This window comes from Hippocampus zosterae, chromosome 11, assembly GCF_025434085.1.
Source record: "Hippocampus zosterae strain Florida chromosome 11, ASM2543408v3, whole genome shotgun sequence".
NCBI classification, from domain to species: Eukaryota; Metazoa; Chordata; class Actinopteri; order Syngnathiformes; family Syngnathidae; genus Hippocampus; species Hippocampus zosterae.
In genome coordinates this window covers 18,974,364-18,988,021 of record NC_067461.1, presented here as the reverse complement: position 1 = coordinate 18,988,021, position 13,658 = coordinate 18,974,364, and the positions used below count along the sequence as shown (strand labels likewise).

Sequence of the window (13,658 nt, the reverse complement as noted above, 5' to 3'; positions counted from 1 at the left end):
AGTACAATGTACTACCAGAAATGGGTACATAGAATATTTAAAAAATATTATTTATAATATTAAAATAAAGGGAAATGCAAATTGATAAGCAGTGTTATCTGTTTTATTTATGGTAATATCAATCTAATGTAACAGTGACATCAAGATTGGTCAACTATCATACACTTCCCTTTCATTCCATGCGGATTGTGTTAACTTGAAAGGCTGCAAGTGATGATGAAGATGGGGGATGGAGGGGTCACAGAGCCCACCAATCACACACATACGCCCTCCTGCTTCATCCTCAGTTCTCGCGCCGTTGTGGAGCACAGGTCAAAACGGAAACTGTTTTCTTAGTGCACGCTATGATATGCTCTCATATTTTTTTTTATAGCCCCTCCCCTGCAACCACTTATCTGTGGTCCAAAAATAAATATCGTCCAGAAACACTTGAGAAGTGCAACCAGTTGGGGTGGCGCTTCCTCCGAACTGAGCCTAGGGAGCTCCTTGTTTTTTCAAAGACTGAACACAGCTGCATAAATAAATTGCAGAGCGTGCTGATCCCCTACAGTGTAGGCGGAGATCAGCACGTGTAGGCCCTACATGGACGGTCACCTGAGTTTAGCAGAAGAGGCTGCTCAATGGCCGCTCGACGTGAAATGCAGGTGGGAGGGAAAAGGGGCAGCGTCGATGAATGGCCACGGAGCAAGCAAATATGCCTGGTGCACATTATTAGGTTACTGTACAGTCTCAGGGATTACTTCTCTATGGTTGTCCGGATCTGAGCGTAGCGTATTTTCGGTCTAGCAAGGGGAGACACAGAGAAATAAATAGATACTTGGTCAATTATTTATTTTTTCGCTGCTGATTTGCAGCTATGCGGGGGTTTACGATGTAGCCCACCTTGGTGTCTTGTCAAAGGTGTGTCTGCTTTGATTGGCACTCTTGAATTGCGCCTCCAGTCTGGAGTAGATTCCCCCTGCTGGCTGCAACAGTTCACACATACTCACATCAGGCTGAAACAAGTCCTCGAGCGATTTGGTTACCTCGGTTCAAAATGCTTGAGACATTTTTTTGTGCCTTGAGCGACCATTCATTTGCGCGTACGCTGTCAGGAAGAAGTCAAGCTTACTGCAGCCACAATTGTTGAGTGTAATTTATCCGAATGCCTGATTATTCAACAGAATTTTCAGAAGGACATCTGAATGCCAAAATATTTGATAGCTTCATCCCGACACACGCACCAAATAAATCCAAGTAAACATACTTGGCATGGATTTCCAAATACAGGTCACACACCTCTTTTGTGTCCTTGGATCTGTTTTGCTCCAGGTCTCCAAAGCGCATCTTGGTGAGGTAGTCAATGATCTCGGCCATGCGGCGCTGATCTTTTAAGGAAACAACTGAGGTGTTATCATGTAAATGTGCTTGACTACAAGCGCTGAGAAACATCTCCACAAAATATGTTCACCTTCTTCTCTCTGAGCATCCTGGTTGTACCGCATGGAACGACAACTGTCCCACTTACTTTTCTGGACACTCACACTACAGCACAAAAATAACAAGTGGTCACTTAGTTATTTCGCAAAAGTATCTTGTAGAGTTAAAGCCGCTTTTCAAGAGTGAAAGGAATGCCAGATGGTGCTGTGTTCCCCCTATTTATTCTTCACAAAGAGCAGTGATCTAATTGCAGAATTCCTTCCATTCATTTTCTTGACTGCTTCTCCACATTCTTGTCAAACGGGTGCACTGGAGCCAATCCCGTCTCACTTTTATGGTGAGAGGTCACAACCTGCAGTGGTCGCCAGCCAATAACAGGATACATAGTCGACAAACAGCCATTCAGACTTGCGTTCACCTCTATGGACACTTTCAAGTCTTCACTCAGTCGAGCACACATGCGTTTGGAATGTGCGAGCAGATGAATCAATGAATATTATGCGTTTCATGAGATATTTTTGGACTCAAACAGTCTTGATGGGTGTGACTGACATCTTTTGACACAAGTGATTGATGTTGCCTGGGCCTGGACACTGTATTTAACCGTGTCAATATTACAATAATGTTAATGTTTCCAAAGATGAACTCACACGAAAGGGCTGTTGTCTCTGGGCTGTGTCTGTAGCAAGAAAATCAAACACAAGTTTGAAAAGTCAAATATGTCAGGTACTGCACTGTTTTTAATATTCAGCATTGTAGTACCGTTCATAATGTGTATCCAAACTGTGACTCACTTTGTCCGGTTTGACTTTTCGGTGGAGGTTTGGCGAGGACGTTTGTTTTTTAAGAACTCTGTTGTTCTTGGACTTCTTGGTAGCTGCAAGACACACAAGAACATGAGCAGATACTTTCAAAGACATCTGACACCATCTGCTGGTCAAAGAAAGAAATTGGACGTGTTGATGTCCATTCATTCATTCGTTTACCGGTACTTAACCGATTGTCCTCAATCTGTACATAGTTTACTCTCTCATTGACAGCCATGCACCCATTTTCAACACCATTTATTCTTAACAGTGTCGCGGGGGGCTGCGGAGGGGGGGGGGGGGGGTCACTCACAGCCATTTATGAAAAAAGAAAAAAAGCGAGCCGATGAAGTACCAGCCAATCTAGAGCATTTTGGCTGATCTTTCAAAAAGCTTCAAGACTATTTTGTTTTGTCTTCGTAAACACAGCAACTACCAAATGAAAGGTTACACTCTCTTCTCCCATCCCAAAACAAACTTTGTTTCTACCTGATTCCAGTTTTTAGGATTGATCAGTAGAATATGGGTTGGTTTCAGCAAAAACACCTATTTTGGAACGAAAAATGCAGAAAGTAAGCTTTTGATTTTGATACTAATAATCCTCGGATGACCCCTCAATCATCTGAGCAGTACTTTTTTTTGGATAAAATACCAACAAAAACAACAATGAAAATGTGCTTTTGATGGCAAAATACTGTATTTACAAACATCAACACTATAACATCCATCCATCCATTTTCCGAACCGCTTAATCCTCACCGGGGTGGCAGGGGTGCTGGAGCCTATTCCAGCTGTCTTCGGGCAGTAGGCGGGGGACACCCTGAATCAGTTGCCAGCCAATCGCAGGGCACACAGAGACGAACAACCATCCACGCTCACATTCATACCTAGGGACAATTTAGAGCGTCCAATCAGCCTGCCATGCATGTTTTTGGAATGTGGGAGGAAACCGGAAGACCCGGAGAAAAACCACGCAGGCCCGGGGAGAACATGCAAACTCCACACAGGGAGGCCGGAGCAGGAATTGAATCTCTGCACTGTGAAGTCGACGTGCTAACCACTGGACTACCGGGCCGCCCTAATATAATACAGTATAATGTAAATAATCGCCGCTCTTTTCTGACACTATAGTAGAAACAAAGTGCATTTATTTCAAAAAGAAGAAAAGCCTTTGAATACACACATACATGTCATGCTTTTAAGCATAAAGACATTCAATTACTTTGCACAAGGGCAAACGACTTTTCAAAGCACACTGTTCAGAAAGGGAGCATTGATGCCAATTTAAATATCCTAGATAAAACCGGGAAACCAGGCATTTCATGTGTAATGCAGCTTGATATTCGGAGTACATGCTGAGGACATCAACTGCATTATTAATATTGTGCAAATGAACAAAGGGCTGCATGTCAAAATGAAGTTGAAGAGCAATAAAAAAATAAAAAAGAAGAAAGCGCTTTAAAAGGCTTTGCCGCTTGAAATAGAAACGATAGGAATCAAACAGTGAGGCAAGCTGTTAAAAATAGTTTCTTAGTCTGTGTGCACTTCACGTCATTGACTCTATGTGTCACTGACAGGTTCACTGTTTTGGTTCCGAGCAGACAAACCAGGAGTTGTTGGACCTCCAAGTCAGAAACATTCTAAGTGCACCGCGAAATATTACAATTTTACTTCACATTTTAATATTCGCGACAGTTGATTTCTTTTTAGGCTTGCGTGGCAGTTTAACCCTTTCAGGGACAGTGGTTATGACAGTGGATCATGTTATCAGGTTACAGGGTGCATGAAAGGGTTCACAAAATCAGAGGTCTGCAAGCATCCTGAAAAATGTTATTTTCCACTTTTGAGGTTCCACTGTCGCCGCGGTTAACTTGCTTTGGATATGGATTGTTCCGATGAATAATTCAAACGAGGCCATTTCATTTTAACTTATTCAATCCCAGCCATTTTCACTGGAGCAACCCCCTCAATCCCAGCGTTTTACTGGATTTTGACTGATCTTGCAAGGCACACCGAATATGTGGTTCTAATGCTATATAAACACGGAGCCTGCCAAAATAAAGTTTGTACTCTCTTCTTTCAACAGGAAAAAAATTGTTCCTTTTCCATTCTTCAGCAATCGGCATTACAAAATGGCTATATTTCATAAAAATGGCGATTCCTGGGCAAAAAAACTGAGAAAAAGAGCTTTTTGAGCACTGCCACCTACTGGTCGCTTTTTTAAACATGATTTACAATGCAAATGGCTTATTCTCATTCACAGATTGCATCAGACCATGCTAGCTCTCGATGAAGCAAAAAAAAAAAAGACTTAGACATACAAGTACGTTTTTGGCAGGTGGGGCCTAATTTTAAAAATACGTACATCTTGTGGAATGAAAGAGTTAAATTTGGGAAGCTGATCGAGTGTTGGGCGATGGGATGAAAACTGTGTTTCGCCAACAACACTCCTTCACTACCGACATGAAATGGACGTTAAACGGTGAGCAAAAGGCCTGCACACAAAGTAGAAAGTCACCGAAGTCTTGCACCGCAGAACAACAAATTCCCAGTAGTCATGTTGAGACTTCAGGCTGCGGCTTCTTCACACGACAGTTGCTCGGCGCCATCATCACTGTCGTGTCAGCGTGCCCTAACAAAATGTTGCCTGAAACAAGCGTGTTGCCATGGAAACATGTCCTTAAAATTGAGGTCGTCCGACAACAGCATAGTTAATGTGAATTTAATGGACATCATTGAGGCGATTACAAGCTCCCTCGATTGTATAAGTGTTGGATCATTAAACTATGTGTTGAACATTTTAGAACGCCATTGACTACCACTGACCTGAACATTTTTTTGAGGGGGGGGATAAAAATGTGCTTTGAAAGGCAGTTTGCGCAAGTCGTTGTAGTTTTCAAGTGTTTTCATCCCCCTAAAGATGGCACGCATATGTTTTCTGAGGCTATCCATCCATCCATCCATTTTCTGATCCGCTTAATGTCGCGGGGCGTTCTGGAGCCTATCCCAGATGTCTTCAGGCAGTAGGCGGGGGACACGATGGCGGTCGGTTGAAGCGGTTCTTAATTGGTGTCTTGATATCAGTGATGGGCTTACACACACATATCGCACTTTATCACAAGGCAAAAACATCACCTTGCTTCTTGGACAGCTCATCTTCATCTCCCACCTCATCTTCCGTGACCTCGGACCCCGTGGTGCACTCCTCATCCTCTGAGAGGAGAGACTGCTGCCTCTGGAAGGACAAGTTCAAAAATTGTAAGTTTTTTTTTTGTTTGTTGGTTTGTTTTTACTGCATATTTTCATGATTCGCAGACAGACATTTTGGCATGCTCTAGGCCAGAGTTCCAGAAACAGGCACGCAGGGGTGACTTCTCGACTGATCTTTTTGTTACTGTTAACTTATTTTCCTCGTTTTCTGGAAGGGAAAGCGTGATCATGATTCAAAGGACAAGTCAAGTAAAACATTTCATTTACAATATGTTCAATGCAACTACCCCCACGAGTCTAAACACACACAAAATCATGATTAATCTTCATTGCAAATTTCTCCATCGTGGGGGCAAATAAAGGCTTCCTTATCATATCTTATCTTATCTTATCATTTCTGGCTCAATTTATGAAAGCCACTTGGCCAAAGCAAAATATAGGTGAGCGATTTGACTTCCTCTTTAAAACTCATTCACTCCCAAAGACATATTTATATGTCTTTTCACACTCCACACGTTCAACCCCAGATACCTTTTTTTTCTCCAATTTTTCCAAGAGTTAGGGTAAAAACAAAAAAAGGGGATGGTACTTGGCTGGTACTGAATGAGTTTTAAGGATATCAAACCAGTCCCTCATAAAAATAATTATAGTTTGCAGTCGTGTAGAAATATGCATGTGACTCTACACAAGAGTCAAAATATTAGACACAACCCTCTTTATGATGCACTTCTAAATTGTTTGATCAATATCTTCATAACTACTTTCAAGACAAACAAAATAACGCAACCAACAGTTTAGTGATGTGTTCGCGGAATTTTTACAGACATAGAAAGGGAGCAGTCCTACCAGTTGCAGAGTCCAGTTTTTCAAAAGCGAAAGCTGGTTAAAAGAGAAAGGAAAAAAAGTCCGAAATGGGCGAGGAAAAAAAAGTAAAGAAGAAAGAGAGAAAGACTCACAGTGCTCGAGTCTCCTCTGTGGATTCTGAGCAGGTTTGGCTCCAAGAGGACATTGCACTCCTTCTCCACATTGCTTGGGCACTCTTCGCCTCTGACGCACACACCGTCACGAAACACATTTTGCACAGTCAATAGTTTTAATGATGGAGACAGTCTCAGTGATTCCAATGTTGGACCGACATATGGTGAACACACTCACACATCGGCGGGTGTTAAGTCAACCACACACACGGAGTCTCTGTGCAGCAAGAGATCATTGAGGACTCTGGTCTGTGCCGAGGTGGCCTCATCGCAGTCCTCCTCATTCGGAACATTCACGATGTGGTCTCGCATTCTGCAACCCTGAAAGTACACTTTGCTCAACACACGTTCGTGCTTTGTCACCAGCCAAAGAAGTACTTGGAAATGACACGAGGGCATCCGAGCACAGAGGCGGAATCATATTTTCCTGTTTGTGTGATCATGAGTGTGCGTGTCCGTATAGTGTACCTTGGGCATACCAGTGGGGTCAAAGCGCAGTACCGTCTGTTTGCAACAGGGATAGATTCCCGTCCCATTCCAGCTTTTATCCACCCCTGCGTTGGGGTACGTCACACTTTCTGGGTGGTAGCAGCAGTGAGTCAGCTCTGCACATACAAACTCCTACACACAACGCACAACACAAATACTAGGACAAAAAAAAAACAACAACAACAACAAAAATCATTCCAATTTGATGTTGTTTCTCCTTGTATTTGCAAACCTGATGGCAACGGGAGCAGCTAAGACAGTTGATAGTCCCCCAGATTCTCCAGTAGACCAGGACCCATGATTTGAGCTCCTCATACAATCCGCTAATGTATTCATTGGCATCCCAGTTCTTCTGCCTGCACAAACGCACACGAGGATCATGTGATCATGCGTCCAAAATTCACAATTGGCCAAGTGCAGCGCATTACAGCGAGGTGTGGAGTCATGCTGAGTCCAAAAGATGTTCTGTCATACCTTGAGTGTGTATACACAATCTCTCCATGAGAGTCAATGTTAATATTGCCTGGCACACAAGAAATTTTCCGTTGCGTGCCTTCAGTCAGCATCTTCAAGCACAGACCGCACCTGAATGGGAGACACAGTCAACATTCAAGGATGCACAGTGACAGTATGGAAGGTCAGGGAAGTACTTTCGCATCCCTGTCGACAATTAGAGAAAAAGGGCCAAATGTCACATTTTGTCTTTTCGTACATACTCATAGGATGTGAATTCATGTGAACCCTAAACGACATTTCCCTTGTTTTCTTACACCCCATTGACCAGCACTCACTCATACATTCATTATTTAGTTTTTTTTAAACTTAAGTTTGTTCCTGTTTGTATTAGTGTGTGTGCGTGCGCGTGTGCGTGTGCGTGTGTGTGCGTGTGCGTGTGTGTGTGTGTAAAATCGGTATGTATGTGCATTTTATTTCATGATAGGTACCTCAGTAGGGGTGCACAGTATAGCAAATTACATAGTGTACTATTATTCATTCATTCATTTTCCGATCCGCTTTATTCTCACAAGGGTCGCAGGAGGTGCTGGAGCCTATCCCAACTGTCTTTGGGCAGTCGGCGGGGGACACCCTGAATCGGTTGCCAGCCAATCGCAGGGCACACAGAAACGAACAACCATTCGCACTCACACTCACAGCTAGGGACAATTTAGAGCAGACATGTCCAAAGTCCGGCCCGGGGGCCAAATACGGCCCGCGGTCGAATTTCATCCGGCCCTCGGCCCCTGTCATAAAATCAGTGCCGTCTGGCCCGCAGTTTGGGCGCAATGGAACACGTGTTGCATTGACTGAGGTCTCGTAGACTGGTGAGTGATGTTTCATAGAGTACTGCTTCCCTCTAGTGGCTAAATGAGTAATAGCATTCACTAAATGAGTAATAGCATTTAGACACTAGAGGGCATCACTCACGAGTTAACAAGACATCACTCCGTGTTTATATTGACTGATATGTCATATTTCAAATGATCCTTGCAGTTGTAGATATGTGTATTGCTTGTTCATTTCCCTGTTGTTCGAGTCAAAGGTTTTGTGACTATTGAAAAGTCATGGTGATACATTTTATGTTTCAAATCAATCAATTTGCACTCAGGAGACTTCTGTTTAAGAAAAAGTCAAGTGAATAAGCAGTTGCATGTGATAAACCTGTTTCAAATGAACCAAAAGAAATTCTTAAAATTGTTGAAATTAAAATAAAAATGGAAATGTGAAACAGACTGGCTTATTAAAATTTGTTGAACAATATTGTTGTTCAATGTAAAGAATGTCAGCCAAGGTCGGCCCCCCGACATTTTACCACATAAAATCTGGCCCCCTTGGCAAAAAGTTTGGACACCCCTTATTTAGACACTAGAGGGCATCACTCACGAGTTAACAAGACATCACTCCGTGTTTATATTGACTGATATGTCATATTTCAAATGATCCTTGCAGTTGTAGATATGTGTATTGCTTGTTCATTTCCCTGTTGTTCGAGTCAAAGGTTTTGTGACTATTGAAAAGTCATGGTGATACATTTTATGTTTCAAATCAAAAATCAAAAAAAGTTTGGACACCCCTGATTTAGAGTGTTCAATCGGCCTGCCACGCATGTTTTTGGAAAGTGGAAGGAAACCGGAGCACCCGGAGAAAACCCACACAGGCCAGGGGAGAACATGCAAACTCCACACAGGGAGGCCGGAGCTGGAATCGAACCCGGTACCTCTGCACTGTGAAGCCGACGTGCTAACCACTGGACTACCGGGCTGCCCTGTACTACTACTATTATTATTATTATTATTATTATTATAATTATTATTATTGTTATAAAAACATAAAGCGCTCGAGAAAGAAGGAAGACTAAATTGGAAATCAGAAAAACCTTGATCTCGGAACGTTTACTTGCAACTCTGACCAAAAAAAAAATATATATATATATCACATCTTTTTGACCAGTATTATTTTTACCCACAAATTTTCAAATTTAGTTTCAAATAAAACATGGCTGATAAGAAGAAAAAAAATTCTCAGAGAAGCCCAGCGAAGCATTCCCAAACTTGGGTATAAACAATGAATTCAGTTTGAAATGACTCATTCACGCATGCTGAAAATGCACGAGAGCACTTCATGACGTTGGCCATTCGTTTTATGATAGACGGTCTAATAAATTTGTGAACCCACATTAAGTAGTCATGACGCAACCCCCCCCCCCCCACACACACATAAAAATGTCATTTATTGAGTACAAAAAAATGTTCTGTCTGTCTTTCTTGACCTGTAAAGGGTTGTGGCATTTCTTGGAGAATCTCGGTTCTTGTAGTTCGGGTCGAAGAGAAGCTCAATCTTCTTTTGGAACAATTTGCTTTGTAAAATGAGGGCAGAAAAAGAGGAAAAAAATGTGTTTTTAATTTCAGTGTTATGTCTGCCACATTTTTCAGTTTTGCCTCAGCGCAGTGACTGAGAGGCGATCAAGTTAGGTTGTCCATCCATCACTTGACCTGACTGCATGAATTAAAGTACCGGTACACATGTACGATCAATACCTGTGACATGTTTCCTTAACGTAATGTATGAGGATGACATCACATGTGTTTGATTAGACGCTTTGAGATGTTGGAAAGGTGCCGTGAATCCATTGGTAGGACCTCTTACCTCTTAAACTTATCTTTTTTGTCCCTGATGTCGTCTGCCTCATTGTGGTTAAACAGCTCGGCGATGCGTGACACCAAGTTGCTGTTGATGCAGTTCATGTTGCAGGGCGTCGCCACGATGGCGCTCATGTGTTTGTGACAGTACTGGACACACTCCTCCACCTGTGCAGAGATAGAGAAATAATGGTTCTTGGGAAATTGTTCCTTTCATTGCACTATGCCATACAATCGCAAAAGATAATGTATCAGTTTCAGTGATTTCAATGACATTCAAATGGTATCTGCTGGCTGGAAATGAGACAAGAACTTGGCAAAAGTATGTCAAAAGTTTTGTTTGGATTTATCCGTCCAGCTTATCCTCATTCGGGTTGCGGGTGAGCTGGAGCCTTCCCAGCTGAACCTATCACCAGCCAAATACAGTCTCCACACTATATGCTGAAAACAAACAACCATTCACACCTAAGAATGTGTCCAACGAACCAAACAAGCAAATTTTTGAAACGTGGTAAGACGCTGGACGACTATTATCAGGTTACAAGTTAAATGCACTATATTAGAAGTGACCAGGATCCTTTAGAATGGTACAAAGGGATACATTTCATCAGTAATATCTATATTGCGGCTCTTTCTTGAGTAATTTCCAGATATCAAACAAATAAGTAAATAAAAAATATATATATATATATATATATATATACACACATATATACACACACACACACACACAAACACACATACACACAGTATATATATATAAATGGTGCATTCACTGCTCATTCAGAATGAGGCTGACTGTGTAGGACTTTTGGATTACTGTGCATGAAAGTAATTGAGGCCAAATGGGATGCATTACTTGGCTGAAGTGGCAGGGGGACAGCTGATTCAGCCTCAACAGGTTTGCGGTGTAAAGAACATCAACATGACATCAGTGAGGGGAAGAGGAGAAAATCCACGTAGACCTATGCTATGCTAACTACTTTCTACTCCTTTGTTCAATCCCATTCTGGCATCTATTGTGAACTTCCGAATATTCAGAGGGAGACTTCTCTAATTGAGTATTTCCACCAGAAGAGCAAGATGCCTTAAAATCAACACCAATAACCCAACATTGCACATCACTCCACTTACCAATGTGTCCATCTTCAAGAACTCGGAGGAGATCAGGATTGAGATCACATTGCTGGGCTCTGTAAGTGACAAACCCCATGCGACCAACCAACAACACGCCACCGAACACAACAATAAGTCAAGCCAGTTCAGAAGTGACAGCTCAGCTGCCCCCAAATGGAATGTGCAAACTGTAAGAGTTTCCTCCAAGATTTTACCGAGCCGAGGTTTGTCTTTGGATGAGTTCCGCCTGACATAGTTCATAAGCCAGTCAAAGATTTGAACGTCGCAGTGTACAGAGATGTCCACTTCTTCCCATCTCTGCGTGTCCACTGACAAATATTCAGCAAAGTAGCGCATCTCTTTAACAAGAAGATCTCTGGGACATGTGAAATCCTGCTTCAGGTTCTTGGTCTCGTCACACACGTGGATGATCATGTTGGGACTGTGCGGGGACAATTTTGCATCACTGATTTGACGATGTATGTCACATTAAGAAAAGTACGAATGTGCGCTGTGGTTTGGGCGGCACTGCGGAAACAATAAAGATGCGAACTTACTCTCTCAGCTTTTGAGGTTTGTCAACCCCCTCAGTCAAGGCTCCTTTATCTTTCTTCTCTAAAGTGCAAACACTCTCAGAGAGTGTTAATTTGCGGCCTGCACGGACACAAAATCCAAAGATGATGTTTGACTCTGGAACCAATTAAATCCCATTTCATCATCTATCGTTATATACAGTATATATACTGTAGCTTTTATTGAATCACCTCAGTCACCCTTAATAGCCAATTTATTGAATCATTCTTGAAATGTGTTTCTGATGCATGACATTTACTGTAAACTGATGTTGTCAATCAACTCAGACAAAAAAAGGTAAAGAAGTCGAGAAGTAGAAGGCATTTTAAGAAGTGAATTACCTGTACCTTTACAGGCAGCGCTGTGATTACTTTCTGTACCCACTGCTTGAGCAATCTCCAGTACGGTTAACACGCCATCTGTGGGCATTTCTTTTGTGACGGCATTGCACTGGTCATCCACATGAGGAAGACCTCCAGAACTTTTCAGCTCCTCAAAGCGAAGTGCGCACTGTAAAATCCAGTAAGAAACTCCATATTACAACCCAGGCGCCTCGTGACAGGTAATCAATCACATCCTGCTAGACCGTTCATATGCTGTATGTACAGTATGTACCTCTTTGGGAGTGAAACTTGGAACAAGCTTTGCCACACTATCCCAGTCTATTGGCTGGGCCAGTCCCCAAAGGGAGCCCAGCACCATGTCCAGAACGAGCACATTGTTGTCGTAGGGAAAGTTGTTGTTGTCCAAGGAGCAGTGACTCATCTCTGGCAAGAACACAAGGTCACTATACAATTGCAATTTTGAGTATAGTTAGTGTTTTTTTTACAGATTATTTATTGGATTAGATATTTAAATCCCTCCTAATGCAGATTAAACGTTCAGATGTCGAACAGCAAATGACTCAGTTGTCATCACATTTTAGATGGGGCTTTTTTCTGCGACAGTAACAGCATTTAATGATATCTGGACATGCTTGCGTTGTTTATACCATTACACTGATGTTGGCGGATGATGCTAACACAGGCCAAGTGTCTCTCCTGTACGATGCCCCCACCCCCCAAAGAAATTAACGATCTTGTTCGCTAAATGAACAAACTGATAGAAAACAATACACGCATAAAACATCAGTTACATACTTATCTGCTGTCAAAGAGTAATTTTCTTGCAGGTTTATACAGGAACCTGTGTCGACGTTCTTTCTGTCATTGAGAATCGGTGATGCTGATGCTGAGACGTCCTATTGGTGGCGAACCGCATTGCTAACCCGAGCTAACTTTGAGGGATACGTGGTGCCTTCAATGACTCCTCGTAATTTCGGAAACCAGTAGCGGCAGGTGAGCCGCAGAGATCATTGTAATGGTTATACTTGGCTTTTCAAACAATAAATGTCCATGTACATATCCTTACAGTTAAAGCAGATTTAGGATATTTAATGTTATTGACGATCTTGGCTATACTATACCCAAAGTAGCAACGTTACTTTGGTTTTGTCAAGTTACTTGTCGACTAAACGCTCCATAAGGGTAACGCAAGCAGCGAAACAGAAGAACTTACCGGTAAATCATGTTTACCAAATTTGCGCCGACAAAACACTGCAGTGTTAGACTAATCTTAAAAGCAAAGCTTCATCATGCGAATGTTAACCCTGGTTTAGTTGATTTATTTGGTCTAGTTGTAAACCAAAACTGGAAGCTGGGCGTCCCGTTGCTAAGAGACGACGGCTTTATTAGAAACAAGTCCAGGAAGTTACATTTGTCTTCATTGAAGCCTGGCATATTCAGCTCCGGTTCTCAAGGGCCGCTGTCCTGCCTCTTTTCCATCTCTTCCTGCTGCAACACACCTGATTCAACTGATCAGCTAATAGCCAGCTCTGAACCAGCAAGAGGACGATCCTGATACAGTACAGTACTGTATTTGAATTAGGCAGG

At 42.3% G+C, this 13,658-nt stretch overlaps 1 protein-coding gene across 3 annotated transcripts; it reads right to left on the bottom strand.

Moving 5' to 3' along the window:
• Positions 1-262: 262 nt before the first annotated feature.
• On the bottom strand, positions 263-13,029 carry sanbr (SANT and BTB domain regulator of CSR). Of its 3 annotated transcripts, none has more exons than XM_052081060.1 (21): positions 12,867-13,029; positions 12,343-12,494; positions 12,069-12,237; positions 11,712-11,808; positions 11,370-11,596; positions 11,173-11,231; positions 10,046-10,206; positions 9,669-9,755; positions 7,376-7,486; positions 7,134-7,257; positions 6,881-7,033; positions 6,591-6,733; positions 6,392-6,482; positions 6,282-6,314; positions 5,361-5,460; positions 2,214-2,296; positions 2,070-2,098; positions 1,451-1,524; positions 1,279-1,367; positions 883-965; positions 263-782 (listed from the first exon to the last, which is right to left on the bottom strand). In XM_052081060.1, the coding sequence occupies exons 2-21, from the start codon at positions 12,490-12,492 to the stop codon at positions 737-739; spliced, it is 2,109 nt and encodes a 702-aa protein (XP_051937020.1). In that variant the 5' UTR covers positions 12,493-12,494; positions 12,867-13,029; the 3' UTR covers positions 263-736. The 3 variants fall into 3 exon arrangements, with proteins under 3 accessions (XP_051937020.1, XP_051937022.1, XP_051937021.1); XM_052081062.1 differs by having other exon boundaries at positions 883-961; XM_052081061.1 differs by having other exon boundaries at positions 12,075-12,237.
• Positions 13,030-13,658: the final 629 nt, after the last annotated feature.